Source organism: Acanthochromis polyacanthus, chromosome 17, assembly GCF_021347895.1.
Source record: "Acanthochromis polyacanthus isolate Apoly-LR-REF ecotype Palm Island chromosome 17, KAUST_Apoly_ChrSc, whole genome shotgun sequence".
Classification (NCBI taxonomy): Eukaryota; Metazoa; Chordata; class Actinopteri; family Pomacentridae; genus Acanthochromis; species Acanthochromis polyacanthus.
Genome location: NC_067129.1, coordinates 35,257,221 through 35,284,468, shown reverse-complemented (window position 1 = coordinate 35,284,468; position 27,248 = coordinate 35,257,221). Strand labels below are relative to the sequence as shown.

At 41.7% G+C, this 27,248-nt stretch overlaps 1 protein-coding gene across 1 annotated transcript; it reads left to right on the top strand.

The window, feature by feature from the left end:
• The first annotated feature begins 718 nt into the window (after window positions 1–718).
• On the top strand, window positions 719–3,281 carry LOC127530566 (uncharacterized). Its single transcript, XM_051937705.1, has 2 exons — window positions 719–1,309; window positions 1,668–3,281. Exons 1-2 carry the CDS (start codon window positions 1,189–1,191, stop codon window positions 2,798–2,800), a joined length of 1,254 nt encoding a protein of 417 aa, XP_051793665.1. The 5' UTR covers window positions 719–1,188; the 3' UTR covers window positions 2,801–3,281.
• The last annotated feature ends 23,967 nt before the right edge of the window (window positions 3,282–27,248 follow it).

Genomic DNA, 27,248 nt, shown 5'->3' with positions numbered 1-27,248 from the left:
CTGTTTGACTCAAGTCAGGCAACATACTTGGTTTGCTCATAGTTTTCTCTTTTTAAAAATTTATTTAGAAACTATTATGTTTGACAGTCAGCTTCAGATGGTTCTCATGTTGAAATACTCCTCTTCTGCAGGCTGGGAGTCGTCTGGTCAGCCGGTGTTTTGGTGAAAGTAGTTTGTTACCTGTGGAGTCATTTCAGGTGGACAACCACTGTGGCCATGATTAGTGGTACTATGGTTCATTCTGTACCTCCTGATTACAGCTGCAACTGTTTGTACTGATTTTTTCCTCATTTCTTTTGGTTGGTGCAGACATTCCACTCATGTAATTCAGGTGCTACAACACTTATCTGACTAGATGACTTATGTGAAGTATAAACACTCAGAATACAGTCAGCACATTAGGTGATAAAGACACTCGATGACATTACAGATTTCATGTTGCTTTGTTTCCTGTGCAGCTTCAACTTTGGTTCACTTTCATAAGACAAACAGGCAGAAACTACAATCTGCCGAGTCTTTTGCCTGGACTGTGAGGAGACAGAGCCAGAATTCCAGGCCTGCTTTGATTGTAGCTACAAGTTTTGTGAAAGTTTTCCCACTTTCTTACTTCAATATTGTGTAGAGACACGTGGCAAATTGTCATTTTCCCATGACTTGTGTGGTTACTACAAAAAGCATGACTTACTTTTGACTTCAACATCAAATCAACACATTTAACACTCGCAAGACTATGCTTTTAGGATACTCCTTTAAGGACTGAAGAGGGATCATTTAATCCTCCTGTCCTGCTCTGTCTGCCCCGGAATGTGCATTATGCTAATCATGTGGCAACTTCTTGCAGGGAGAACAGTGGAAGGTGTGAACGGTGTGTGTGGGCGGGGGGTGGGAGGAAATATGCTCCCCCTTCCCAGGGGGGATTCTGCTCCTGCCCTGGGATGTGGACTGATCATTACGCTAATTATGTGGCAGCTTCTGGATGGGAGAACAGTGGAAGGTGTGGAAGGTGTGAAAGGTGTGTGTGGGCGGGGGGTGGGAGGAAATATGCTCCCCCTTCCCAGGGGGGATTGGCATAAAAAGTCTGAAAAACACTTTTGTGGTCATTAGCTACATTAGCTATATGAGACATACAAGATCCCAGTGGACAACCTGCCAGTTCGTCATCTGCTCCAAGACCTCTCCAAAAAAAAGATGCAGAGAAGATTCACTACTGAGCAGGCTTTGCAAATGATTCTGACTGAAACAAGCGCTTTTGACTCTGATGGAGAGGACATAGACCTTCAGTCAGATTCTGACTCGGAGCAGTTTTCGGGTAAGATTTCTCAAACATCAAATTTCTGTTTCAGAATACTTCACATTTAATTTCAAAGATTTTGTTCTTTTGGGGAATATTTTTTTAACTTCAAGATTTTTATTTTATTTTATTTATTTATTTATTTATTTTTTTTTTTTACAAATTTCTAGATAAAAATGACACATTTTAGATCAGAGGTCATCAATGTTTTCACAGAAGGAGCCCGAAAAATGTGAACTTCTGAACCAAGGGCCACAATACTGACAGAGTTCAGAATAAAGACAAACAGAACAATGAAAAGATGTGATATAATTTGACTCTTTTCTACATTGGTACATTTGTCTTTGCTAACGATATAAATTTGTTCAATTTGCAGAGGAAGACGCTCCCCCTCCCCAGAAGAGGACAAAACGGCTGGATACCGCACTAACGGAGACCGCAAAAGATGGCACAGTGTGGTGCAAGGAAGAGGTTGGACGACATCTGAAATTCGCTCCTATTGAACCTTACGCTGCAGAAGGAGAGCCAACACATGAAGCCAGAATAAGGATCAAAACTCGCCTTCAAAGCTTCCTCTGTTTTCTCACTCTCCAGATGCTTCGTACCATTCAAGCATGCACAATTGAGCATGCAAGGGAAACAGAGACTGTGGATTGGTTCATGGCTATTCCAGAACTAATGGCTTTCATTGCAGTTGTCATCTGGCGAGGGGTGACTAAGGTTCCATCATTGTCTGACAACTGGTCAGAGATGTATGGAAACAAACGGATTATGGAAACAATGAGTAGCGACCGCTTCAAAGACATAATGCAGCACCTACGGTTTGATAGCAAGAACACACGGGCTGAGCGAGTGCAGACAGACAAGTTTGCAGCTATTTCCGAATTATGGGAATCATTTCGACAGAACTGTGTCACATTCTACAGACCTGGTCGGCACATCACAATCGATGAACAACTTTATCCATCAAAGACACGTTGCCCTTTTCTGCAATATATTGCTACAAAACCGGATAAATTTGGTATCAAGTTTTGGGTGGCGTGTGACTTGAAATCAAAGTATATTTGCAATGTCTTTCCATATGTTGGCAAAGAACCTGGCCGTCCCAAAGAGGAGAGACTGTCTGAGAGTGTGGTAATGAAGTTGATGGGACCATTTCTTGATCAGGGCAGAACTGTCACGACGGACAATTTTTTCACATCAATTTCACTTGCAAGAAAATTACGCAGCCGGAAAACTACCATTCTTGGGACACTCAATAAAATTCGCAGAGAAATTCCCCCTTCAGCTCGAGAGATAAAGCAAAGTGAGTTCAGCACTCAGGTGTTTTCAACAACTGATGCAACACTGACAGTGTACGCAGCCAGCCGGAAGAAGACAGTCTACGTTATGAGCAGCATGCACAGTGTGATTCAGACTGAGGACAGCCGCAAAAGAAAGCCAAGCACCATCACCCAGTACAACTCCACTAAATGCGGTGTGGACGCCATGGATCAGATGGTGCGGTAGTACAGCGTACGGGCAGGAACAAGAAGATGGCCTGTCAGTGTGTTTTATAATATGGTTGACATGGCAGCCCTGAATGCCCATGTGCTATATCAAGCCTGCACAGGAAGGACGGAAAGGCGGCCAGATTTTCTGATGCGGCTTGCCTGTGAGTTGGCTGAGTCTTATGTGACATCAAAGAAGATTGGAAAGGAAAACCATCTTCGCAAACAGGCCGCCACACCAGTGGAACCGGGCAAAAGGCAGAAGTGCCAAGTCCATCACCGGTGCAAAAAGAACCCTGCTACTGTTCGATGTGTGCATTGCTACAAGTTAACGTGTGGCAAATGCAAAAGAGAAGTGCCATGGGAGTGCCAGGTCTGCGCAGACCAGTTTTGAAAAAGTTGTGTGATGACACACACACGGTAAATGTGTAAATTGTGTAAATATTGTTTGTGCTTTCTACAATGTTGATTCAAAAATATAAATAAACTATTAGAATAAGCATTTTTCATCCTCTTATTTTTGTGTCTCTTACTTATTTGCACTCAACAAAAAAGATAAATATGTGGTTATCCATCCTAAGCAATGCAAAATATTTACAGAAAAACCCAGGAACATTCAAGCTTTCAAGAAGAAGGGCAGGGTCAGAAGCAATGAAGTTTCAGTTGCTGTAAAAGCTAGTTCTTCCTTTTTGGCTAATTTCTCTTGGTTAGTAAGTAAGTAAAGTTTTATTTGCATAGCACCCTTCACAGTACGAGTACACAGGGTGTTTTACAACATCGGAATAAATTGAAAGCACAGTACAATACAAAAAATTTAGAATTTATGTCCAGTGCATTGTCACCAGTAAACAAGCACAGATCAACAACTATAACGTATGGAACCTGAGTAGGGTTCAGGCTTATGCTAAGGAGGCTTGCTGAAAGATGTGTGCTGGGTAAAACCAGAAGCTGCCACATAATTAGCGTAATGATCAGTCCACATCCCAGGGCAGGAGGAGAATCCTCCCTGGGAAGGGGGAGCATATTTCCTCCCACCCCCCGCCCACACACACCGTTCACACCTTCCACTGTTCTCCCTGCAAGAAGTTGCCACATGATTAGCATAATGCACATTCCGGGGCAGACAGAGCAGGACAGGAGGATTAAATGATCCCTCTTCAGTCCTTAAAGGTAATAAAACACCAGTAGATCCCCTCGCAGTCTTCCTAGTGTTAAAAATGATCATGGTCAAATTATTTTGGCTTTTCTAAGAAGAATTGACAATAAAAAAACATGAAAATGGATTTCTACAGAAAAAATGTAAATTAATTAGAAATATAAAGTAAGTGATTGAAAAAAAAATTCAAAGTGACTTCTACTGAGTTCAACTGAGTTGCAGCCAGTTGTGCTAAAAGTCACACAATCCATGAAATTAAGGTAATCTGAGTTCAGTGAATGTGTGTCAGTGATCGTAGTATAAAGACACCTGTATTTAGAAGAGTCCTTCATATAACTACAGCCTGAAAACAGTAGAGCCTCGCAAAACCTCTGTGTAATGGTTACTGAAAAGCTTAAGTCAGAAAGTGAACACAAGAAATGTCTTTTAGAGGGAAACAACAACATTACATACAGCTGCTCCACACTAAACAGAACATTAAAAGTAATGTAAAAAAAAAGTCTGGGATTTCACCTTTTTAAGCTTCATAAAAGGAATAATATGTAAACGTAGTTGCAAAAGGAAAAGCCTATCACCAGGGCTTCCTGGAGGAGTCAAGTCGTCCGCTCACAGCGTTCATAACTCCATGGGGATTATATGAGTGGGTGAGAATCCCATTTGGGTTATCATCAGCACCTGCAGAGTTTCAGAGGTCAATGGAGGAGTGCTTAGTGGGATTACGAGACGAGATCTGCTTGCCTTACCTGGACGACAATCTGGTTCACTCCAAAACGTTTGAAGACCACCTGGACGATTTGAGAAAGGTTCTACAGCGCTATGAAATGCATGGTGTGAAGCTTACACCCAGGAAATGCGAACTGTTTAAAAACCAAGTGAGATTTCTGGGGAGGCTGGTCACCAAGGACGGATACACAATGGACCCTGCAGACATCGCTCCAGTCCAAGCGCTAAAGGAGAAGGAACCTGCCACAGTAGGAGAAGTGAGGAAACTACTGGGATTTATCTCTTATTACAGAAGCTATATTCCTAACTTTTCTCGCATTGCTACTCCACTCTATGATCTTCTAGCAAAAGACAATATAGTTAAAGACAAACAAGCCCAAAGAAAAACTCCTAAAAGGAAACAGCCAAGAGGAGGTCAACTCCCAACATCCCATCCTGTCGAGTGGACACAGGAACACACACAAGTCCTTGGTAAGCTTGTTGATTTCTTGTCACAGCCACCAGTCCTGGGATACCCTGACTTTGAGCAGCCATTTCTTTTACATTGTGATGCATCCCAGGAGGGACTGGGCGCAGTACTTTACCAGAGACAGCAGGGGAAGTTACGCGTGATAGCCTATGGATCCAGGACTCTAACTGCCCCAGAGAAAAACTACCACCTCCACTCAGGGAAGTTAGAGTTCCTCGCCCTCAAATGGGCCATATGTGAGCGCTTTAGGGACTATTTGTACTACTCGCCACCGTTCCTGGTTTACACAGATAACAACCCTCTCACATATGTGCTCTCTACTGCTAAGCTAAATGCTACCACTCACCGTTGGGTCGAACTCAGTTAAGTGTGCAACATTTACTTGATTTAAGTATGAGTTATTATCATAGGTAACTGAACTTACAATGTATAATTATTATTTTTGGGCCACTTCAGAACTTAAAATTGCAAGTTCTTACAACCTGAGGCAAATTTATGAGTTAAATGAACAACTGCACAAAGTTGCCAAAATTCACTGAATTAAATTTAGAAGAAACAGCACTATCAAAAGCAGACGTCAGAGGATGTGTGTCGAAGGCTTAAAACTCCCCAAAGAATTTTGTTATTATAGTCTGAGAAATCAGATGTGGTGAAAAATGGTTGGGTTTTTTCATACAAGATAAATTAGGATATGGTTGTGTATTTAGTAAAAATAATCAAAATTGTTGGGACTAGGGCTGCAGCTATCGGTTATTTTAAAAAATGAGTATATCTATCGATTATTCTGGTGATTAATCAAGTAATCGTCTGTCTCCATTTCCATTTTGTATTCTGTGCTTGGCATGTGAATTTCAGCATCAAAAGCAGAAGTAAGCGTGCTGTGCAACAGAAATACCCATCCGGGTGGAACAAGGGCAGACATCTGCCCTGTATTGTGCATATACAGTACTATACAGTGGAATAAATGAAGGCTCAAGGCATTTTAGTTATCCAGTTACTCGAATTACTCAAGGAATCGTTTCAGCCCTAGTTGGGACTAAATTCAGTACTAAACTTTGTCATGTTAGTACTGAATTCAGTCCCAACAAACACAGATTTAGATCTGTGTGGTATTTGCCAATATCATTTTTCCTAGATAATACACACACGAATATTGTAGATTAGCAGCAGTACCTGATTGTCCCACTAGGTAGAGCCTTTGTTTATACTTTAGCAACCAGGAGGCAGTCACTTGAACTTCGAGTGGTTCTATGTTGGCAAGCAGAGAGCAATCTGAGCATTTAACTAGCAATGGGTCACCATGACAAAGACTTTTGTGATGTTTAAGGAAATCCAGCCAGACCTCATGTATTTCTGATAAACTGGGAATCACTAGGAAAATATTTCAATACCGCAATGGTTGTAGTATGTAACTTAACTGCCTTTGTGGCCCATATAATTTGTCTGTTCAATAAAACAGCAATACCAGCACAGTAGAAATATCCACTGGGCTAAATTTGTGTCATCACTTAACCAATTACTGATTAATGATTCTGCAGATTATTAGAAAATGATTGAAAATGAGCATCCCTTATGTCCTGCCGCAAATGGTGTTCTTCCTTTATGACAAGTGTGTAATACTCAACAAATCAACAAAGGATTGGACTTCCTTAAAAAAAAATCTTGAGCAGCCCGATTCAATCATTAAGAACAGCTCAGGACATCTCTACTCTCCCTACGCAGCTCACCCACACAGTAAATCTTCCAAACGTGAATGATTGTAGAAATCCAGACTCAGTCTTAGCAATTTTGGTTTTAGATTACATTAGATTAGATTAGATACTTTCTTCCTCCCTGTGGGGAAATTTACAAGTTCCAGCAGTATCTACACACGATAGATAAGAGGCATGCAAAAATACAGCAAAACAGACATAACGTCAAAAGGTTCAATATAAATTAGGACAAACTGGTTCCAACAGCCTCCAGAAAATTTGCATTTTTTACATTCTCTCAATCTAATATGACTAAAGCTTTCATTTCCTTTTGCTTTTCTTTTGCCGTTTTATGCAACCAAACCAACTGTCAGCTATTTAAACGAAACATAAAGTCATGTAAGTACTGTGTGACAGAGTTTAGCTTTCTTTGAGCAGTGCAGGTGGTGACTGACTAGTTAATGTTTGTCCTTCTGGGTTTATTGTAGCTGTATGTGTTCTCTACTAGGCTGTTCAGAGCTACAAACCCGTTCACTCAACTAGTGCAGCTCTTATACTGACTTGCTGCCATCAAACACTTGCCAAAACGTACATGCCAAACGTAGCCTGACGAATACCAAACAGACCTCCTGGGAGCTTCGATTTGTTTGTGCAGCAGACAAATCAAATCTCCCAGTCTTTTTGATTTCTGCTACTTTCATGATACAACATACACACGAGAGCTGGTGGATTTTTGTTTTACTATGAAACTAATGCACGTTTAACATTGACACAATACTCACAGTAAGTAAAGTAAGAGCATTTTGTGATTTCAGCTTTATTGAACCTCTCAGCACTGGTTCTTTCTGATCTGAATCCCTGTTGGTGTTATGTATCTTATTACAATGTATGAAAATAGAGTTCACAACCTGTTTCAAATGAGCAATACTTAATCTTTTTCTTTTATTGTAATTTTAAAGTTTAAAGTGCCCTAACTGCCTCAGATCAGCCTTGGTTCTTGCTGCTCTGCACAGATTTTGTAGAAAGATATGGTTTTAAAACATTTAACCCTGAATGTAATGAAGGGTTTCTGCAGGAAATAACTGTTTTTTTTTCTTCCATTAGAGTCAAAAGTATGCAATGCTGATTCACTAATATGACGCTTCGCTGGTGAAACATGGTTGGTACTTTCTCCACAGATGACCTTTTTGGCTTCTACAAATCACATCAGGTCTCCAGCTAATGTTATGCTTGTGCAACCAGGACTTTAGTGATCCTATGCTGTTTCAAAAATTAATAGGATACGCTTGTTGTCCCTAAATTACTGCCATGGGTTGTGACCATATGATGCTGACTCAGGGATTACATCGAGGCTATCTCTTTTAATGGAGTCTTTGGTGTTTTAATTTCTTGACATCTCATCTTTCTCCTCACAGGGAACGTTCGTTATTTGTACGCTTACAGCAGCCTTGTTTTCACATATTAGTTCTACCGTGTTGCTTGAGAGCCTCTTGTCTTGGATTGCTGCAGCGCCTCAACACAGACGTGGGAATTACCCACATGGCACTGCTCGCACCGATAACGCAACCCGAACAAAATCAACTGCTGCCAATGAGCAAAAATTTGCATTTTGCGCATGGTAATTACTAATTATGATAAGGACGGCAAAAATTAACCGAGAGCGATGAGGAAGTGGGTTGCAACAATGATGACATCCCGATGGCGATAACTGCGGCGAACCACTGATCCCTGATGGTACCACAGATGTAGAACGCGATGCCACTTGAAACGACTGGATTATTATAATGTTGATATGCGGCTCTATCCAGCATATTAGTTCATCCTCCACTCTGATGAGCATGTACGAGTGCAGTGGTGGGATTATGCAAATGGAAAATTGAAGAAGCTGGCGGTTTCCCTGGCAGTCGACTTCAAAGCAGCCAGGACTGGAGATGGAATTAGTGCTCTGCCTAATCCCACTGGAGGAGGGTGGGGAGGGGGAGCTGCACTTTATTAATGCACCAGCAAGCTTAATCAGAGACAGAGTGGGGGGAGGGGAGGGGCTGGAGGTAAGAAAAAGGTATAAGATGGTGACAGAATGAAAAAAAGAGGTAGTGGAGGAGGTGGGAGGATGCGGAGAACAAGAGTTGCTGAGTAGAGGAGAGAACACCAGTGTGTGATGTGTTTGTGGATGGGGAGGGGGAGAAGAAGTGCAACACAGCGAGGAGTGGATCAAAGAGAATTTTTATGACAGACCTGGAACAGTGAGATTTCCCACAGTTGCCTTAACACAGATCCTTTGCTTTCTAGCATCCCAAGATTTTGATACAGACCACAACAAATAGCGATCGCCAAGTAATGTGGAGGTTTTCGTTCACTTCTCATCTCTAGTATGTTGTGGGACACTCGTTGAGACTATCTGAGCCGGTCAGTGTGGGGAAAAAAAGCACGTTGGGGCAGACTTTGAAGCGGGGGGGGCAAGTTGCCCCATACTTTTCGCTAGCTGAGCTGCTAGCTGAGCTGCGAAGCTGCCTGCCTGGCTAAATACTGGAGCTATGTCGAAAATTAATTTCTCCATCACTCACATGAATGAAAAGACATATGAAAACAGACCCCAGGTTGAAAAAAAAACGAAGTTCCCCTTTAAGGGCAGATCAATACGCACACTGTAGATGCTTGTATGTACACCTTGATGTTAGGAAGTTGTTCTCTATGTATCTGCGCGGACCTCAAAAAAAAAAAAATCCAGACAGAAACAACTTGCTGCTTCTGCCAGTCAGGTCCTCGCTGAGTCATCCAGTATGACTTTTATTTCTGGCAGGATCATTTGGGATTATTGTGCAGCAACTGTCCCAGAGAATGTAGGGCGCTATTTGTCCAGGCTGTGGTGGGAAATGCTTGTGACCTTTACCCCCCAAATGATGAACTGTAAATGGCTGCTACTGATGAGGACACTGCGGTTGCTCTGGAGGATTTCATTTTTCCATTTTGTAATATTCCACAGGTCATCTTTCTCAGACTTTAAAGGCAGGACTACAGACTGCAACCGAAGTGGGTGCATGTGCAACAGTTCTGAGAGTCTGGAAGTCATAATTTCAAGTGATTGCACACGCATGAGAGTGCAAGTAATTTGACTGTAGTGGTTGAAAGTAGTATTTTTTCTTCTTAGCTGCCTCTGTCAGTCTCTTCCTGAGAAAATCCTTTCAGGTGTTAGGGTGTTTCTAAGATAAAGCAGTCCATGGCTGTTTTTTTGTAAAAAAAAAAAAAAAGCTGACATTGCACACAGAAACCAGCTTGTGTGGTTAAAGTTGCTTGATTTCAGATTGATTTAAAATCATTTTTGGAGCACATAGCCTATCTGTTCAAGTTAATCTGCTGCAGTATATGAGTGTAGAGTAGAGGCTTCTCTGTGCAGTCGGGCATTTAAGGTGTGTGTCCACAGGATCCATCAATTTCTCGCTTCTCATTCACTGTCTATGGGAAACGCCCCATGTCACATTCTAATTGTGTTATGATGTGTTTCGAGCTACGCTGTGGTGCGTCGTCCCTGAGTTGAATGCAGCTCATTTTCATAAAGACTCGACTTCTGCTTTATGCAAATAGTGTGTGGGGAGCAGAGATCCGACGCCTTGCAAAACGTTTGTAAAACATCTAAATTAGCCGTCATTGAACTAAAATGAGGACAGATTCAGTAACTGCACACCTTATTTCTTGACTCAAACATTTTCAAAAATACTTTTCACTGAACCATTTACGTAATAAAAGACAAATTTTGCAACCAAGCCGCCATGTTGGTGCAACACATCTACTGGACGGAAAGTCTGAAAGCCTGTCTTGTGACCACCTAGAAGCCCATTCGTGAACGTCCACCAGACGGGTGATATGCAAGGAAAAACACCCCTGTGGATACATACATTTACCTTCTACAAGAGCCTGCATGTGAGGCGTTTAGGGAACATCAGTAAATTGTCAGTCAATAAGCAGATGGTCAGCAAGGTGGGGGCAAGTGAGTTGTTTAGCCTGCATCTAATTTAAAAGAGTGACGTGAGACAACTGTAGTATGAGTAAGTGTGTTCATTTATGATGTGTCAATAATTTTCTACGCACTCACTGAATAAAAATTATAGTGTTATTTCAGAGAGATTTTGAACTTCCATTTACTAAAGTAATGTTCAACAAGAACATGAAATTATGTTATAAATTATATATGTGTTAAGAAATTCTGTCACTTTTTTTTAGAAGAAGTGATTAACTCAGATATTTTCTCACTAAACAAGATATCTTAAAAATGTCTTTTCTTTTTAGTAATTTTTGACTTCATGTTTCATTTACTACACAACCACAAAGAAAAGACTTACAAAGCAGATTAATACATTGCTGTATTAAAATCATGTGTCAGAGTGACCAACTGAGAGGGCTAAAAACTGAAAAATTAGGGTGGAGCTGCAGCTAAAAACAGAACTGAAAGGACTGCAAAGTCAGAGGTACCTCACCAACTAGCAGTTAGATTATAATGACATTTAGTGTGGATATTTGTGGTCCTGAAAGGATGAATCATAATGACTTTATTGACCTCTTGATTCCCCATGAACCAGCATCAGGTCAACAAGCATGTCCTTGACGTGGCATCTCAAAAACCAATCACATCACTCTCGTCAAACAGATGTTTATTGATTCAGGCTATAATTTCCGCTTGAACAAGAAATTAATCACATTACCTCAAAATTTGTACAAAAAATGTCAGAAGCATACAACCTCCATATCTGTTATTCACAGCGGGTGATGAATTCAAATAGCATTTTTTTCCCCCAACAAAAACTCTACAACAATCAGTATACTTCTGGAAATAATTGAAAAAAGCATCAAACCTTAACATTTCAGAAAGTGGAACCAGGAAATGCTTGACATTATCATTTTCTGTCAATCATCTAATCAGTAAATTGATTAATTTGTTTCAGGCACTCTATGAAATTGCCCTTTCTTTTGTGAAAATGTGACATTTTCCGGAACCTGCGCCTGTGAAAGTGGCTGCAAAGTTTGATGTCTCTTAACTGTTTTCAGTTTTTGCTGTATTTTTGCTATATATTTTTTTATATTTTGTCGTGTTTTATCAACTGCTGATGGAGGTTTCTGCTGGGAGAAGAATCTATTCAAGAGAGGAGCGTTTTTCATTGAGACAGAACAAATCTGGACTGCAACATCCAATTCCAGTGGACATCTTGAGGTGTTTCCGTGGTTGCCGTGCTGGTGCAAGGGTGAAGGCTAGGAAATGGAGATACAAGCCCTTTCTTCCATCAATCATCATGGGAAATGTGAACTCTTTGCCAAACAAAAGTGACGAGCTGGAGACATTGGTGAAGACGGACAAAACATACCGTGAATGCAGTCTCCTGTGTTTTACTGAGACCTGGTTGAATCAAAACAACTCAGTCTCAACTGTGGATTTACCTGGCTTCACATTCATAAGGTCAGACAGAGATGCTAAAGCTAGTGGCAAGAAGAAAGGAGGAGGTCTGGCTTTATTTGTTAACCAGAGATGGTGTAACTCCTCACACATAACGGTTAAGGAGAAGTTGTGTTGTCCAGATATTGAACTGTTGGCAGTTGGACTTCGGCCATATTATGTCTCAAGGGAGTTCAGTCACATCATAACAAAACTTGTATCCATTCCACCCAAAGCAGCTGACTTGGTTCCATGTGATGTGTTGCATGATACTGTTGCTTGGATACAGACTCAACATCCTGAGGCACTTGTAATAATATCAGGAGATTTCAATCATGTCAGCCTCTCCTCTCATCTGACTGGATTTACACAGTTTGTTAACTGCCCTACCAGAGAGAATAAAACCCTAGACCAGGGGTCGGCAACCTTAACGCTCAAAGAGCCATTTTGACCCGTTTCCCACAGAAAAGAAAACACTGGGAGCCGCAAAATCCTTTTGACATTTAAAATGAAGACAACACTGCATATATCGCTTTTTTACCTCTATGCCCTTGTTAATCAGTCGTGATTAATTAATTACAAAGCCTTTAATTAGATAAGATTCTTTTTTTTTAATTGTGTCCTTCCACTAATATTTATCTTACTTGGTTAATGTCATTTTTGCTCCTGGACCTCATATGTTACATAATGTTAGCTGGAAATCAATATTTTGCGAATGCCTATTTAACTTGTAAAGTGTATTTATCTTAAGCTAATAACTTTTCTCCGGTAAGTCGCTGCCCTATTTTCCAAGACGACACTCCTCTGACTCTCTGACCTGCTGCCTGGACATTGAGCGGTGTTCTTGCGAGTAATGTGTATTATCCTATCATGAGTACTTCTGACTCAAAGAAAAGATGTGTCTTTCTTGGAGTTGAGCTTTAATACACAGGCTTGCCATTCTTGAGTACAAAACGATGTGAAACTACAGGCGTTGCTTCTCCAGGAGTAAAACAAAAAAAGGCACGAAACGTGTGGGAATCGGAAGCTCCGTGTTGTTTCTCTGCATCAATTTGCGCTCTCATGTCACAGGGGAAAACCCCAGCAACACATCCGGTGGAGAGATACGGCAAAATAAGAGCGGTAATTTCACAATAAAGCTATATTAAAATGCCTTGAAACACGCCTGAAAGGCAGAACAATTTATTTTCCAAAGTTACAGAGAGCCACAACAGAGGGCTGAAAGAGCCGCATGCGGCTCCGGAGCCGCGGGTTGCCGACCCCTGCCCTAGACCTGCTGTATGCCAATGTCAAAGAAGCTTACAGAGCTACTGCCTTACCACCACTGGGCAGGTCAGATCATAACCTGGTTTATCTGCAGACCTGTTACAAACCTTGTGTGCTGAGACAGCCTGTAACTAAAGTCCAAATTAGAAAATGGACTCCTCAAGCTAGTGAAGCTCTAAGGGACTGCTTTGAATCAACAGACTGGAATGTGCTCCTGGAAACAGATGAGGACAGTATGTGTGGAGTTATGCAGAGTCAGGAATCATACCTGTTCAACTTGAAGTTTCTTTATTGTGCTGCATAACATCTGCAAATCACTTAGCGTCAATGTAACGCCAGAACATAGCCGTAAAAAACTAGAGTCAACAACACTTCCGGGGAATAGCTGCGCATGTAACCTTTCACAATAAAATGCCATAACATCACATCACCCTTTCTTTGAGTCTTTTAAGACATGAGGTTGCATGTTAATAACACTTAGTTTCCATTTTATGCACGAAATGTATTTCCTTTTGGCTCAACATTTTAATAACATTTTAACTGTAGCTATAAACTCTTAGAACAGCTTAGCGTGATGCTTTTTCATTTAGCATAGTCTACATACCTACCGGGTGGTCTAACAACTCTACCACTAAAGGTAGTACGAACTGGAGTTGTAGGCAATCTGACATTAACTGAGTCCGGTGGATCAGGCTCAGGATCCGCATGTGAAGGAGATGAGATTGCTTGTCTTTCACATTCATTTCGTTGTAGTCCACTGACAGGAGTGACAGGGGCATCGAGAATAGGCTTCAAGTGTCGGCGATTCCTCCTCAGTACTCCTCCTCCCTCAGTTTGGACGAGATATGATCTTGGAGAGTCACACTTTTGTAGGACCGTTGCAGGTTCCGTCCATCCCTTTTGACTGTCCATTTTCACTGCGACACTGTATCCTGGCTGAAGTTCTGGAAGTGGTTTGGCACCGTACCTGTCGTCATAGGTGTGTTTGTAGTTTCTTTCGGTTCTCTCATCAGTTTCTCTGACGAGTTGAAGGTCCGGCCACGCAGGTTGCAGTTTTGATTCCAAAGTCGGTATTGTAGTTCTGATCTGCCTTCCTAGCATGAGTTGGGCTGGGCTCACGCCAGTGGCTTGGATAGGAGTTGACCTGTAAATCATCAGAGCTAAGAAAGGGTCTGTCTGTCTCAAGATCCTTTTGGCTGTCTGCACAGCTCTCTCAGCTTCGCCATTAGCCTGTGCGTAATGAGGGCTAGTGGTAATGTGCTTTATGTCATAGTCTTGCACAAACTGCATAAAGGTTCTTCCAGAGAATTGGGGACCATTGTCAGTAATGAGTTCATTTGGACATCCCCATCTTGCACAGATGTTCTTCATATTAGCTACTGTGGTCTCGCTTGACATATCTTTCAGGTGTGCCAACTCTATGTATCGAGAGAAATAGTCCACAACAACTAGATAGTTTTGCTTGTTCAGTTCACAAATATCTGCCGCTACTCTTTCCCATGGTCGACTAGGTAGCGTAGTAGTAAGCAAAGGTTCTCTCTTCTGAGTTGGTTTTGTCTCTTGGCAGTGAGCACAAGTACTGACCATTTGTTTGATTTCACTGCTTAGTCCTGGCCACCATACACTACATTTAGCTCTTTCTCTGCACTTCACGATTCCCTGATGTCCATCATGAATACGCTGTAAAATCTCAGGCCTTAGCTGTTGAGGCACTACTATTCTGTCATTGAATAACACCAGGCCGTTTGACACTGTGAGAGAATGTGTATTGGTGTAGTAGGGCTTTATCTCGTTTGGTATCTTAGTTGAGTATTTTGGCCAACCTGCCTGCACAAACATTTGAACCATCTGGAGATCCACATCCTCTTTTGTCTGCTGTTTCATCACATCCAACTTGGTAGGAGAAATGGGTCATGAGTTTTGTGTTGACTCTTCATGTGCCTCTATTTCTTCCAACAGTTCTGAAATTTCTTGAGTTACAGCTGTTTGTGGGTGCCGCGAAAGAGTATCTGTAACTATCAGATCTTTCCCAGGAACATAGACAGCTGTGGGGTTGTAGCGCATCAGACGTAACAACAGTCTTTGGCACCTCAGTGGCACGGAGTGAAGATCCTTGCTGTTTATGAGCGGTATTAGTGGTTTATGATCACTTTGCAATGTAAAGGAGTCTAGACCATAAAGGTATCTGCTGAACTTCTCGCACGCCCAGACCGCTGCGAGACACTCCTTTTCTATTTGTGCGTATCTTTACTCGGCCTCAGTGAGTGTTCTTGAACAAAAGCTCACAGGTTTTAGCTGTCTGCTGTGATCCTGAAGTAGGACTCCACCTAAACCATAACTACTAGCATCTGCACTGACAATAGTTGGTTTAGTTACATCATAGAATGCAAGTATTGGTGACTTTGTGACAAGTTCTTTCACTTTACTGAATGCTACTTCTTGAGAAGTATCCCAAGTCCAAGTCACGTCACTTTTGAGTAGATCGTTAAGCGGTTTTGTGAGCTCAGAAAGGTTTGGTAGATATCTGCCTAAGTAGTGAATCATCCCAAGGATCCTCCTCAGGTCTGAAATGTTCTTTGGTGCTTCAAGCTCTGTCACCGCTTTAACTTTAGCTTTATCAGGCCTTATACCATGTTCGTCAATGCAATGTCCGAGATAGTTAAGTTGTTGCTGACGCAGAAGGCATTTCTCATGGTTTAGTTTTAACCCTGCCTCTTTGAGCGTGTTTAGTGTCTTTAGTAGTCTCACCTCATGTTCCTCTGAGGTGTTTGAGAATATCAGTATATCGTCCATATATACTGCGACGCCTTCATGTCCTTTCAGAAGTTCGGTCATTTCACGTTGAAAGATTTCTGGAGCGCTGGTTATTCCAAATGGTAACCTGTTGAAATAGTACCTGCCAAATGGAGTTATAAAGGTAGTCAGTTTGGCACTCTCAGGATCCAGTGGTATTTGCCAGAAACCACGTTGGACTGGTCTACAAACGTAGACTTCATCTACAAAAAGGGCCAGAGCTGACTTTATTGCCTCAGAAGACTTCGATCACTAGACATCTGCAGTAAGATGCTGCAGATGTTTTATCAGTCTGTGGTAGCAAGTGTCCTGTTTTATGCTGCAGTCTGCTGGGGAGGCAGCATAAAACAGAAGGATGCAAGGCATATGAACAAACTGATTAAAAAAGCTGGCTCTGTGGCTGGAATCGGATTGAACACATTGGAGGATGAGCTGGAGAGACGGGCACTGAGCAAGATGGAGGCCATTCTGACAAACATGGATCATTCACTTCACATCTGCCTCAATGAACAACGAAACATCAGTGGACGGCTCCTATCCCTGAACCCCGACAACTGAATTTCCCTTCGGGGATGAATAAAGTGATTCTGATTCTGATTCTGATTCTGATTTACAAGCAGTTTATCTCCCGCTGTGTAGCAGTGCAATAACAAGACTCAGACAGATCTAGTTAAATTAAAATAAGGTGTTCTTGCATTGAGGATATTGAGCAAGAGACCAAAAGGCTGAAGGTGAACAGGCAAAAGTTCATGACAGGCAATAGGTCATGTGCAAAAGCAGGAACAGAAGGTTGATGGTCTGATGGTGAGCTAAAGGGCAGGTATGTATACACCAGGGTTATGGGCTAATGAGGGGCAGGTGTTGAAGCAGGTGGAGAATATTGAAAGGCGGGAATACAATGAGGGCAACTGGTAGACAAGAGAAGAGTGACAGGAGGGTAAGTCCTCCAACCTGAATGATAAAATCAATCCACTTTTGCTTACAAACTGAATGCGAACAGTAGCAGCCTAAAGGATCATTCTAATACAGTTTATTTGAACAATGACACCAACTGAGGAGAAAACTTTTCCTGCCAAGAGAGATACCTGTTGAGGTAATCTCAGCTGTGTAATTACAATACATACAATTTATTATTTAACTACAAATCTACAGTTTAGATTTAGAAAAACATCATGGTTGTTTTGTTTAAAAAAGTGAAAAATGTTTTGAAACTACAAACTGGCGGCCGCAGTGGCGGCCGCAATGGCGGCCGCAATGGCGGCCGCAATGGCGGCCGCAATGGCGGCCGCGGCGGCGGCCGATGGACAGCTTAAATCGTCATGAATCCGCCGAATTTGCATAGGAACTTAAAGAATGTCTGGCGGCCGCAGCGGCGGCCGCAAACGCCGATGGACAGCTTAGATCGTCATGAATCCGCCGGTATAAACCACTTTCAGATGTGATTACCACAGCGGGTTTCGCTCGTGGTGAGCGGCACGAAAAACATGACGACATCGTGTTGGTGCGCACGAAACCGAAACAAAAACTGACGTGACAGTTTCACGAATCCCCGTGAGACCGGGCTGGCCTGTAACATTGTTCAGCATGACCGGTTTGGTGGTGGGTCAGTGATGGTGTGGGGAGGCATATCCATGGAGGGACGCACAGACCTCTACAGGCTGGACAATGGCATTCTGACTGCCAATAGGTATCAGGATGAAATCCTTTGACCCATTGTCAGACCCTACATTGATGCAGTGGTCCTGGATTCCTTCTGGTGCACGACAATGCCCAGTCTTATGTGGTAAGAGAACTCATGCAGTTCCTGGAGGATGAAGGAACTGATACCATTAGCTGGCCCCCACGCTCACCTGACCTGAATCCAATAGAACACCTTTGGAACATTATGTTTTGTTCCATCCGACACCATCAGGTTGCTCCTCAGACTGTCCAGGAGCTCAGCGATGCCCTGGTCCAGTTCTGGGAGGAGATACCCCAGGACACCATCTGTCGTCTCATTCAGAGCTTGTCCCGGCATCGTCAGTCATGCATACAAGCACATGGAGGCCATACAAACTACTGAATACCATTTCGAGTTGCTGCCAAGGAATTTCAGCAAGATGGACTAGCCTGCCACATCAGTTTTTCACTTTGATTTTGGGGTGTCTTGAATTTAGCCCTCCTGGGGGGTTGATAATTTTCATTCCCATCAAACAATGTGGCACTTTTCATTCCTAACACATTATCCAGTCCATATCAATGCTAAGATCCAGTTTGTTTTTTCCCCGTATTGAAATATGATGTATTTTCAAAGTGTTCCTTTGATTTTTTTGAGCAGTGTATTTTGTCTAAGGCAGCAAAACCAAGACTGAGATTGTTATGTTCATTGTAAGTAATGTTAGAAATAATCCTTGCTAATCTACGCCATCTAGTGGTTGCTTTTGGTTGCCTTTGGTTTGCCATTTTTAAGATAGTAGAAGAAGACGTCAGACAGGAAGTTGTGCAAAACGGTGTCTAAGCAAAACATGGTAGCTTCACTCTCCTGGCTTCTTCTATTCTGTTGCTCGTTAAAGCATTGTCTGTAAGTATTGCTTGGTAAAAATAATTAGACACCTTGTACATTGCAGTTTGAGGACAGAGCAGAGGACCAAATGGTGGAAGCTGAAAAAGGAAGAGTGTTGTATGACTTTCAGGAAAGAGTTGAGGCAGGCTTTGGATGGTCAGGAGGTGTGCTGTAGACTCCTACAGCACTCCAGAACTCCTCTGTCACTCGACAGAGGAGTTCAAGATGGAGGTGGGACTACATCAGGGATCAGCTCTGAGCCCCTTCTTGTTTGCTATGGTGATGGACAGGATGACAGACGAGGTTAGACAGGAGTCTCCATGGACTATGATGTTTGCAGATGACATTGTGATCTGTAGTGAGAGCAGGGAACAGGTGGAGGAGAAGCTAGAGGCATGGAGGTTTGCCCTGGAAAGGAGAGGAATGAAGGTTAGCCGCAGCAAGATGGAGTATCTGTGTGTGAATGAGAGGGATCCAAGTGGAAGAGTGAGGCTACAGGGAGAAGAGATCAAGAAGGTGGAGGATTTTAAGTACTTAGGGTCAACAGTCCAGAGCAAGGGAGAGTGTGGAAAAGAGGTGAAGAAGCGTGTACAGGCAGGCTGGAACGGCTGGAGAAAAGTGTCAGGTGTGACGTGTGATAGAAGAGTTTCAGCTGAAATGAAAGGAAAGGTTTACAAAACTGTGGTGAGACCAGCCATGTTGTTTGGTCTGGAGACAGTGTCCCTGAGGAAAAGACAGGAGGCAGAGCTGGAGGTAGCAGAACTGAAGATGCTGAGGTTCTCTTTGGGAGTGACCAGGATGGATAGGATCAGGAATGAGTACATCAGAGGGACAGCACATGTTAAAGGCTTTGGAGATAAAGTCAGAGAGGCCAGACTGAGATGGTTCGGACATGTCCAGAGGAGAGAGAGTGAATATATTGGTAGAAGGATGCTGAGTTTCCCACTGCCAGGCAGGAGGCCTAGAGGAAGACCAAAGAGGAGGTTTATGGATGTGGTTAAAGAGGACATGAAGGTAGTTGGTGTGAGAGAAGAGGATGCAGCAGACAGGGTTAGACGGAGGCAATTGATTCGCTGTGGCAACCCCTGAAGGGAAAAGCCGAAAGGAAAAGAAGAAGTACATTGCAGTTTGTTAGCACATTTGGGTGGCTAAACGTTGTTAATGTTCTGTAAAATGTGTTCAACCGTATGCTAATTTTTATGCTAACCGCGATGCTAATCGTTAGCTAGCAGCCTTAACTGTTTGTTATTTACATGCAAATTAGCTCGTTTTAGCCCGGCATTGTTATTTTATTACAGATACTGACATGTGCTTTGTCTGCTTTTTCTGTATTCTGTACAGTTTCACAAAATGAAGGCTGAGTCAGTAAATTTCATAGTATGACGACCAGAGTCTGTGAAGTTTCTTCATCCATATTTAGCTGTTTGGATAGCTAGATCAGCTTCTAGTGAGGCCATTTACAGAGATCATGATTATTTACTGATTTTTCAGGCACATTTTTTTGCAGTTTAAGAACACAGCACTGGTTTCACTTCTATGCTAATTACATTAATGCTAATGTACAGCTCTTTGCATCAGAACTTAAAATAAGGCTCTTCTTAATTTGAATTCAGAGCATTAAAAAAGAATGTACCCAAAACACCTCACTTTTAAAATAAAAAGTGGGCACAGTGGGGACAGAAACTAAAGGGGGAAGACATGCAGTAAAGGCCCGTGAGCAGGAATAAAACCCTGGCCGCTGCATCAGGGACCAGCCCCTGTGCATGGGTTGCCTCCTTAACCAGTTGAGCTATCCAGTCACCCCACACCTTACTTTTTAAAGATCTACTTATCTATGAACATTCAAATTTTCCAGTGTTCCCCTAATGCCTCATATGGTTATATTACAGTACATCCATCCATCTATCATACACCACTTTATCCCACTAGGGTCGCGAGGGGTGCTGGAGCCTATCCCAGTTGACTCGGGCGAAGGCAGGGGACACCCTGGACAGGTCGCCAGTCTGTCACATATACAGACAAACAATCACTCTCACATTCACACCTATGGGCAATTTAGAGTAACCAATTAACCCAGCATATTTTTGGACTGTGGGAGGAAGCCGGAGTGCCCGGAGAAAACCCACGCATGCACAGGGAGAACATGCAAACTCCATGCAGAAAGATCCCAAGCCCAAGCCGGGATTTGAACCGGGGATCTTCTTGCTGCAAGGCGAAAGTGCTAACCACTACTCTACTGTGCAGCCCTATTACAGTACATGTATTTTGGAAATCTTTGCATGTTTTGTCGAGTTAGCTTCATATACAAGAAAAAATAAAATAAAATAATGAAAAAGTCAAGAGCAACAGCAATTAAAAAAAATATCTTATTAAAAGAAAATAAGGACACATTATAAAAAGAGCACTGCATTTGAAAATTTAAAAAAAAAAAACCCTGAGAAGTAATTTAATTTGCACATATTTTGTGGTGCACAGACGTTATATTGCACTGAAAGAAGGCATTCCAATGTCAGACCCCTAAAAAACCAAGTGATTTTTATCGACATGAGCTGTTTTCTGTGTGCAGGGTTCATTTTAAATGTCATTATTCCAGTCAGTCATGCACATTTAACTGAAGATAAGCAACAATCACGATTAGTATTCGATTAATTGTGCAGACTTAGCTGAGGCTCCATTACAGTTCACATTTGAGGGCAAAAATGCACAACACGAGGGCAGGCCGCAAAGGCAACGAAAGGCAAGCTTTTTTGCAATAAGCTGACAAAGGATTGCAAAGTCCAGGCAAAGGTTTAATGGTAAGTCGGGCACGAACAGAAATATACTGGAAAGCTATGGCGTAGTGAAAGTCACAATCAGGCAAGTTTAAAGGAAAAGAGACCAGACTATATCTACACAGAGAGCTAATAGGACAACGAAACACAGGTGAGCACAAAGGCAGGAAAGCAAAAAAAAAGCAACAGGAAAATCAACCCTGGAAACCGATCTTAAAAAATTGGAAACAACTACACACAAAATATCCAGAATCCAGAACTTTGACAAAACTCCTAGTTTCTCTGGCCAAGCTGGTAATCATTCAACTGATTTCTAGACTTTGCTGTGGAGTTAACTGTAAAATTTCTTGCTGATACGAACTTTTTCCATTTCTACTTGATTCGCTGTCCAGAGGACTTCTTAATTGACAGAGATGTTCTACTGGAGCTGAAATCTGTGATGATAAACTTGACATTAACCTCAATAAGCATAAATGTATCCATATCTTCATTATGGGTGATTTTTGCCCTAAATTAATTACAGTGTGACCAGCTGGACATCTGGACTGTGGGCTATGAATTTTAATTACTGATTAATTTATTAATTTGTCTGATTAATCAGCTAATTATTTACAGGGTTTGTCTTGGCTCGGATCGGGCCCAAGGGGGGTGACGAGGCACAACAGCAAGCACAATCGGTTTGCGTACAGTAAAGGTAATGAGTCCGACAGAAATCTGTGGGGGGGTGGGGGGCTGATCTTTCAGTAAACAAAAATGCCTGTTTTGCTTGAGTAAATAAAACCCCAATTAACAACACAGGCAAAAACCAAAGCATTGCTGTTTTTATTCTCAGTTCTTATCATTTTGCCACTGCTGAGTTTCCCTTGGTGCTGGCTAAAACCTTAATCAGAGGTGCCAAGAAAATGCTCTGTGCAGGAAAAATACTAATCCTGTTTTTTAGTCTATAAAATATTAGAAAATAGGGACAAATACTAATCACAGGTTACTGATATCCAGCATGATGCAGTCACATAAATATATTTGATCTATCCAACAATCAACCTGAGCTTAACACCTTTCAATTAACAAGCATAGAAAATAAAGAAGATCAGTTAACAAACAGCAAATAATGTGTTTATGTTTGTCCTTTATACTCTAAATGACTTAAAGGAAAATTCAGAAATCAAAATTGATAGTTGAAGCCATCTTTGGTTTACATAAATGAATTTAGATGATTGAGTTGTTGAAAATTACATGTAAATTGAGGATTAAATCAGCAAATGTCAGCAAAACCTTTGTAATCTGATGAAACACATTTATTTTCCAGCCCTGTATTTGTAGTAATTATTTTCCAGGGACCACATGAGAACCACCTCAACAGATGACGGTCACACCTCAGAGAATGAGCTGCTCACCTTATGAAATGATGCCCCTGACTCACAGATCAGCCCATTTTGACCTATATATTGACATATAAATGAGCCTGCTGTGCTGGTGACTTTGATATTCACTCAATTTGATTCGTGAATTTGCTGCCTCTACTTCTGCACGAAGGGCCCTGGAGAGCGTGGAACGCCTGCAGCTGCCTGAGCTTAATCAATAAGGTGTCATTGATGAATTTAATGTAATTAGAGCTGCAAATGTGAAATCTGTGGCGGCTTTTTCCTGATTCTTGGCATGAATTGATTGTCTTGGACAACAAGGAAATCAATTTTCTTGGGAGGAAAAAAACACAAAAAAAACCAAGGCACTTCTTTGCATTCTGAAGAGACTGTTAAAAACAAGCAAATTACCATTTTAACAAGTGCTTGTGTAGGCATGTGTCAGTTTAAATGGAGATAAAATAGACAGACCATGTGTAAAACCTGCTGCATTTGACTGAAGGTGAAGGAATGTATTTATGTTGCCCACCAGCACCTTCACATGGACGTTTGAAGCTACTGAGGAATAATATCTGCAGTCTGACACCCGCTTTCACCCATCTTTGCCACTATTGATGGATCTTTGAGAGTGAAATGCAGCATTTACAGTACCTAAAGCTCTGACTGGTTCCGGCAAATGGAAAGAGAAACACTTGAATTGATTTTTGAGCCACTCATGAGGACAAAATTGGCATTCAGTATAAAATCCTTGAGGTTTAAAATAGTTGGCATTGAATGTGTTCACAAATATTTAACTATTTTCACATCTAGCAGATGCAGAGTACCATTAACCACCAACACCTGAGACGAATATCTGTCTTCTAACCCTCTAAACTACAAAATCAGCCAGCAGGTTTAAAAAATATATATTTGTGTTGTTGTTATTTAAATTGCCAAAATTACACCATTTATGAGAGCCAGAAACTACAAAAACAGAAAAAAAATGTGTTGATCCACTCATGTATTGGATTGGGGAAATGCTCCAACTCTTAGCTTAAAGTTATGATACTTGATTGGAATCACTTTTTTCTATGCCTTTTAAATATCGCCTTAAATTAACCACTTGCTCTAAAAACTTCTGTAAAAAAAAAAAAAAAAACTTAAAAATTCTCTAAAAAAAATAATCTCAGCACAAAGAAGCAATGAGTGGTTTTGCTGTGGATAACAGTCACTGACAAAAATTCAGGGACTTTACAACTTTTCGGCTGTGGGTGTGAGTGCAAGGGTGATTGTTTGTCTTGTTTTAAGTTACTGTAGTGTTTTTCAGTTATTTTCTGTGTTTTTTTTTAACTGTGAAGCACTTTGGTCACCCTTTGGGCTGTTGCAAAGGGCTCTATAAATAAACTTTGATTGATTGATTGATTGATTGAACTGCCAGTTGCCAGTTCGATCCTCGGCCCGTCGAGGTGTCCCTGAGCAAGACACCAAATCCCTAATTGCTCCTGGTGGGTTGTGGTTAGCGCCTTGCATGGCAGCTTCTGCCATCAGTGTGTGAATGTGTGTGTGAATGGGTGAATGTGATGTATCATGTAAAGCGCTTTGGATAAAAGCGCTATATAAATACAACCATTTACCATTTAACTGCAGGCAGTGTTTACACAAAACAGATAGGAAGCGAGTACAGAAACAAATTAAAAATGTCACTGTGAAATATCTGCAAAGCACAAAGAGCACTGAGATGACAAACCAGAAGCTATGGAATGTTCCAAGAGCACATATTTTTAGTAATTTTTCCCGATGGAAATGTGACATGGTGCATTTATGGACCATCAGAAAGTTGAAACTATGATGATTAATCTGTTTCTACAACTTTTGGTATTAAAAAATGGTGAAATTTTTATGCATTTTAAACTTGCCAGTGGGTTTTGGAGTTGATGTATTTTTTTATCCTATTTAATGTTGTATCTTTGGTTTAGATTTAGATTTTTAGCAGGAGAAGGATAGATAGTCCAATGAGTTTGATTATCCCTGGAGCTATATTATCTTATAGATAATAATATTCTTCTAAAAAAAACTCTGTAGACTGTGATTTATAAACTTGTTTCTGTTGTCCCCAAGTGTCCAAAAAACCCTTATATTTCAGGTCATGCAGTTTGCCTTCAGCATCATTAAAAGCTGCTAGAATGTTCAGCTCCCTCCTCAAGCTTAGTTAATAACGGAAGAAAGTACGAACCTTTAAGTTTACCCAGCATGCAGTTCGTCGTACAAACAGTCTCCTCAGTAAAAGGTCACAAGAGAGAAGTGGACAGACTGTGTTTTATGAGCTGAATAATCACTACTTAGACCACATCGAAGCGACATCCGGCATTTGAGATGTGAGTAACTTATTCTGGAGGGGCCTGTTTCACGAAGCAGGTTCACTGAAAACTCTGAGTTTCTTAACCCTGAAATGAGGGAAACTCAGAGTTTTCCGTTTCACGAAGTGAGGTAACTTAACCCTGAGACAGAGGGGTAACTCGAGCCTGTTTCACAAAGAGGGGTAACTTAAACCGCAGTAACAGACTCTATGAGTCGAACCTGGTCGGCAGCAGGTTTACCTGAGAAAACCTCGAGTTTCTTTCCGTCTCCGCCCACTTTCAGCCACACACGCTGTTTCATTTCCTCATTCATTCAGTCAGTAAGCGAGCGAGTTTTGGCGTAGAACAGCTTTTATTAACGATCCAGTGGATAAAGGAGCAGCATTACTGCACAGATAATTAAATATTCGTCGGTAGATTATCAGACCAAGCATAAATGTTCTCGCATTTCCGGACAATTATCGGTTTGAGCGGTACCGTTTCGTAATCGTTTCAAGTCCATAATCTGCATAAACAACCTAATCCGTCCTTACATTTACATTACCAGCGGTAGTCATGCTCTCACATCCAGCAGATATTGTGTATTGCGCTGTGGTTCTTTGCAAATGGAAGTTTTTATATAATGTCGGAGATGCAGAGTACTACAGTAAGACAACTGTATGCAGGACAGTCAGAAAAGTTTTCCTGGCTCTGAAACGACTTTTACTCATTATTGTGGACACAAACCTGTCAGAGCATCAAGAGGAGTTCCACAGAATTACAGGTGAATGATGTAGAGATCTGTTACATTCATTTTAAATCATATTCTGTTAATGACATTGTGCTGCAACCTCAGACTGGGATTAGTCATTTCAGCTTCTTTTAGGATTTCCCAGTGTGATTTGCTGCATAGATGCACACACATCCCCATCACAGCTCCCTCACATCATGAACAGGAAGTCCATTCACAGCATAAATGTGCAGGTAGGCTACAGGTAGACTGACTACTGTTTCTAAATGTTAAAGACTGCATCATAGTTCAACATCTGTCATTCTCTGCACTGTCCAGATCATATGTGATGCTGTATACATCATTTCTAATGTGGAGGCCACGTGACCTGGGTCTGTTCATGACTCCAGGATTTATGGAGAGTCTAACCTGAGCAACAGACTGCAGCATGGTCAGCAGCCTAAAGATTTTCACAATAGAATTCTCTTGTCTCCCTCCTTTAATATACTCTGATGTATCCACTATACATTACAGGAGAGTTTGATGGCCTTCTGCTGGGTGACAGGGGTTACCATGCCAACCCAGGCTGATGACCTCATACCCTGACCCTGAACCAGGCCCCCAACAGAACTTCAACTGGGCTCACTGCAGGACCAGAGCCCGGGTGGAGATGACCATAGGCCTGCTGAAAGCCCGTTTCCAGCGCCTACGTCTCCTCAGGGTGACCCCTGAGAGGGCCTGTGATATTACTGTGGCATAATATTACCACTATTAGAGGAGAGCAACACCCTGCCCTACAAAGTGAAGACCCAGATGATGACCCCATCCACCTGCAGCTATCCAGGACAGCAGAGCAGTCAGAGACACCGTATGCAATAATCACTTTAGAGTTTAAGTCACCATCATCACCACCACAGCAAATAAAGACATGATACACATTTCATTTGGTCTTCTTTATTTCCTACAAATAAAAGAGATAGTTCAGTTAATGTTCCAGTAGTTAACATAATTCATCTGTGATCATCACCACCTCTAACTTGTGCTCCAGTATTTCAATTTCCAGATCTGCCCTCCTAATCTGTTTTTTTGATTTTTCTCAGCAAATGCAGTTTGTAAATCTGTTTTACTGATTACTGGGAATACATAGAGGACATTAAATTATACAGTTGCACATGAATTCCACAGAATGAAGCTCTGGTGTTTCCTGAACATCCATCTCACTGTGTCA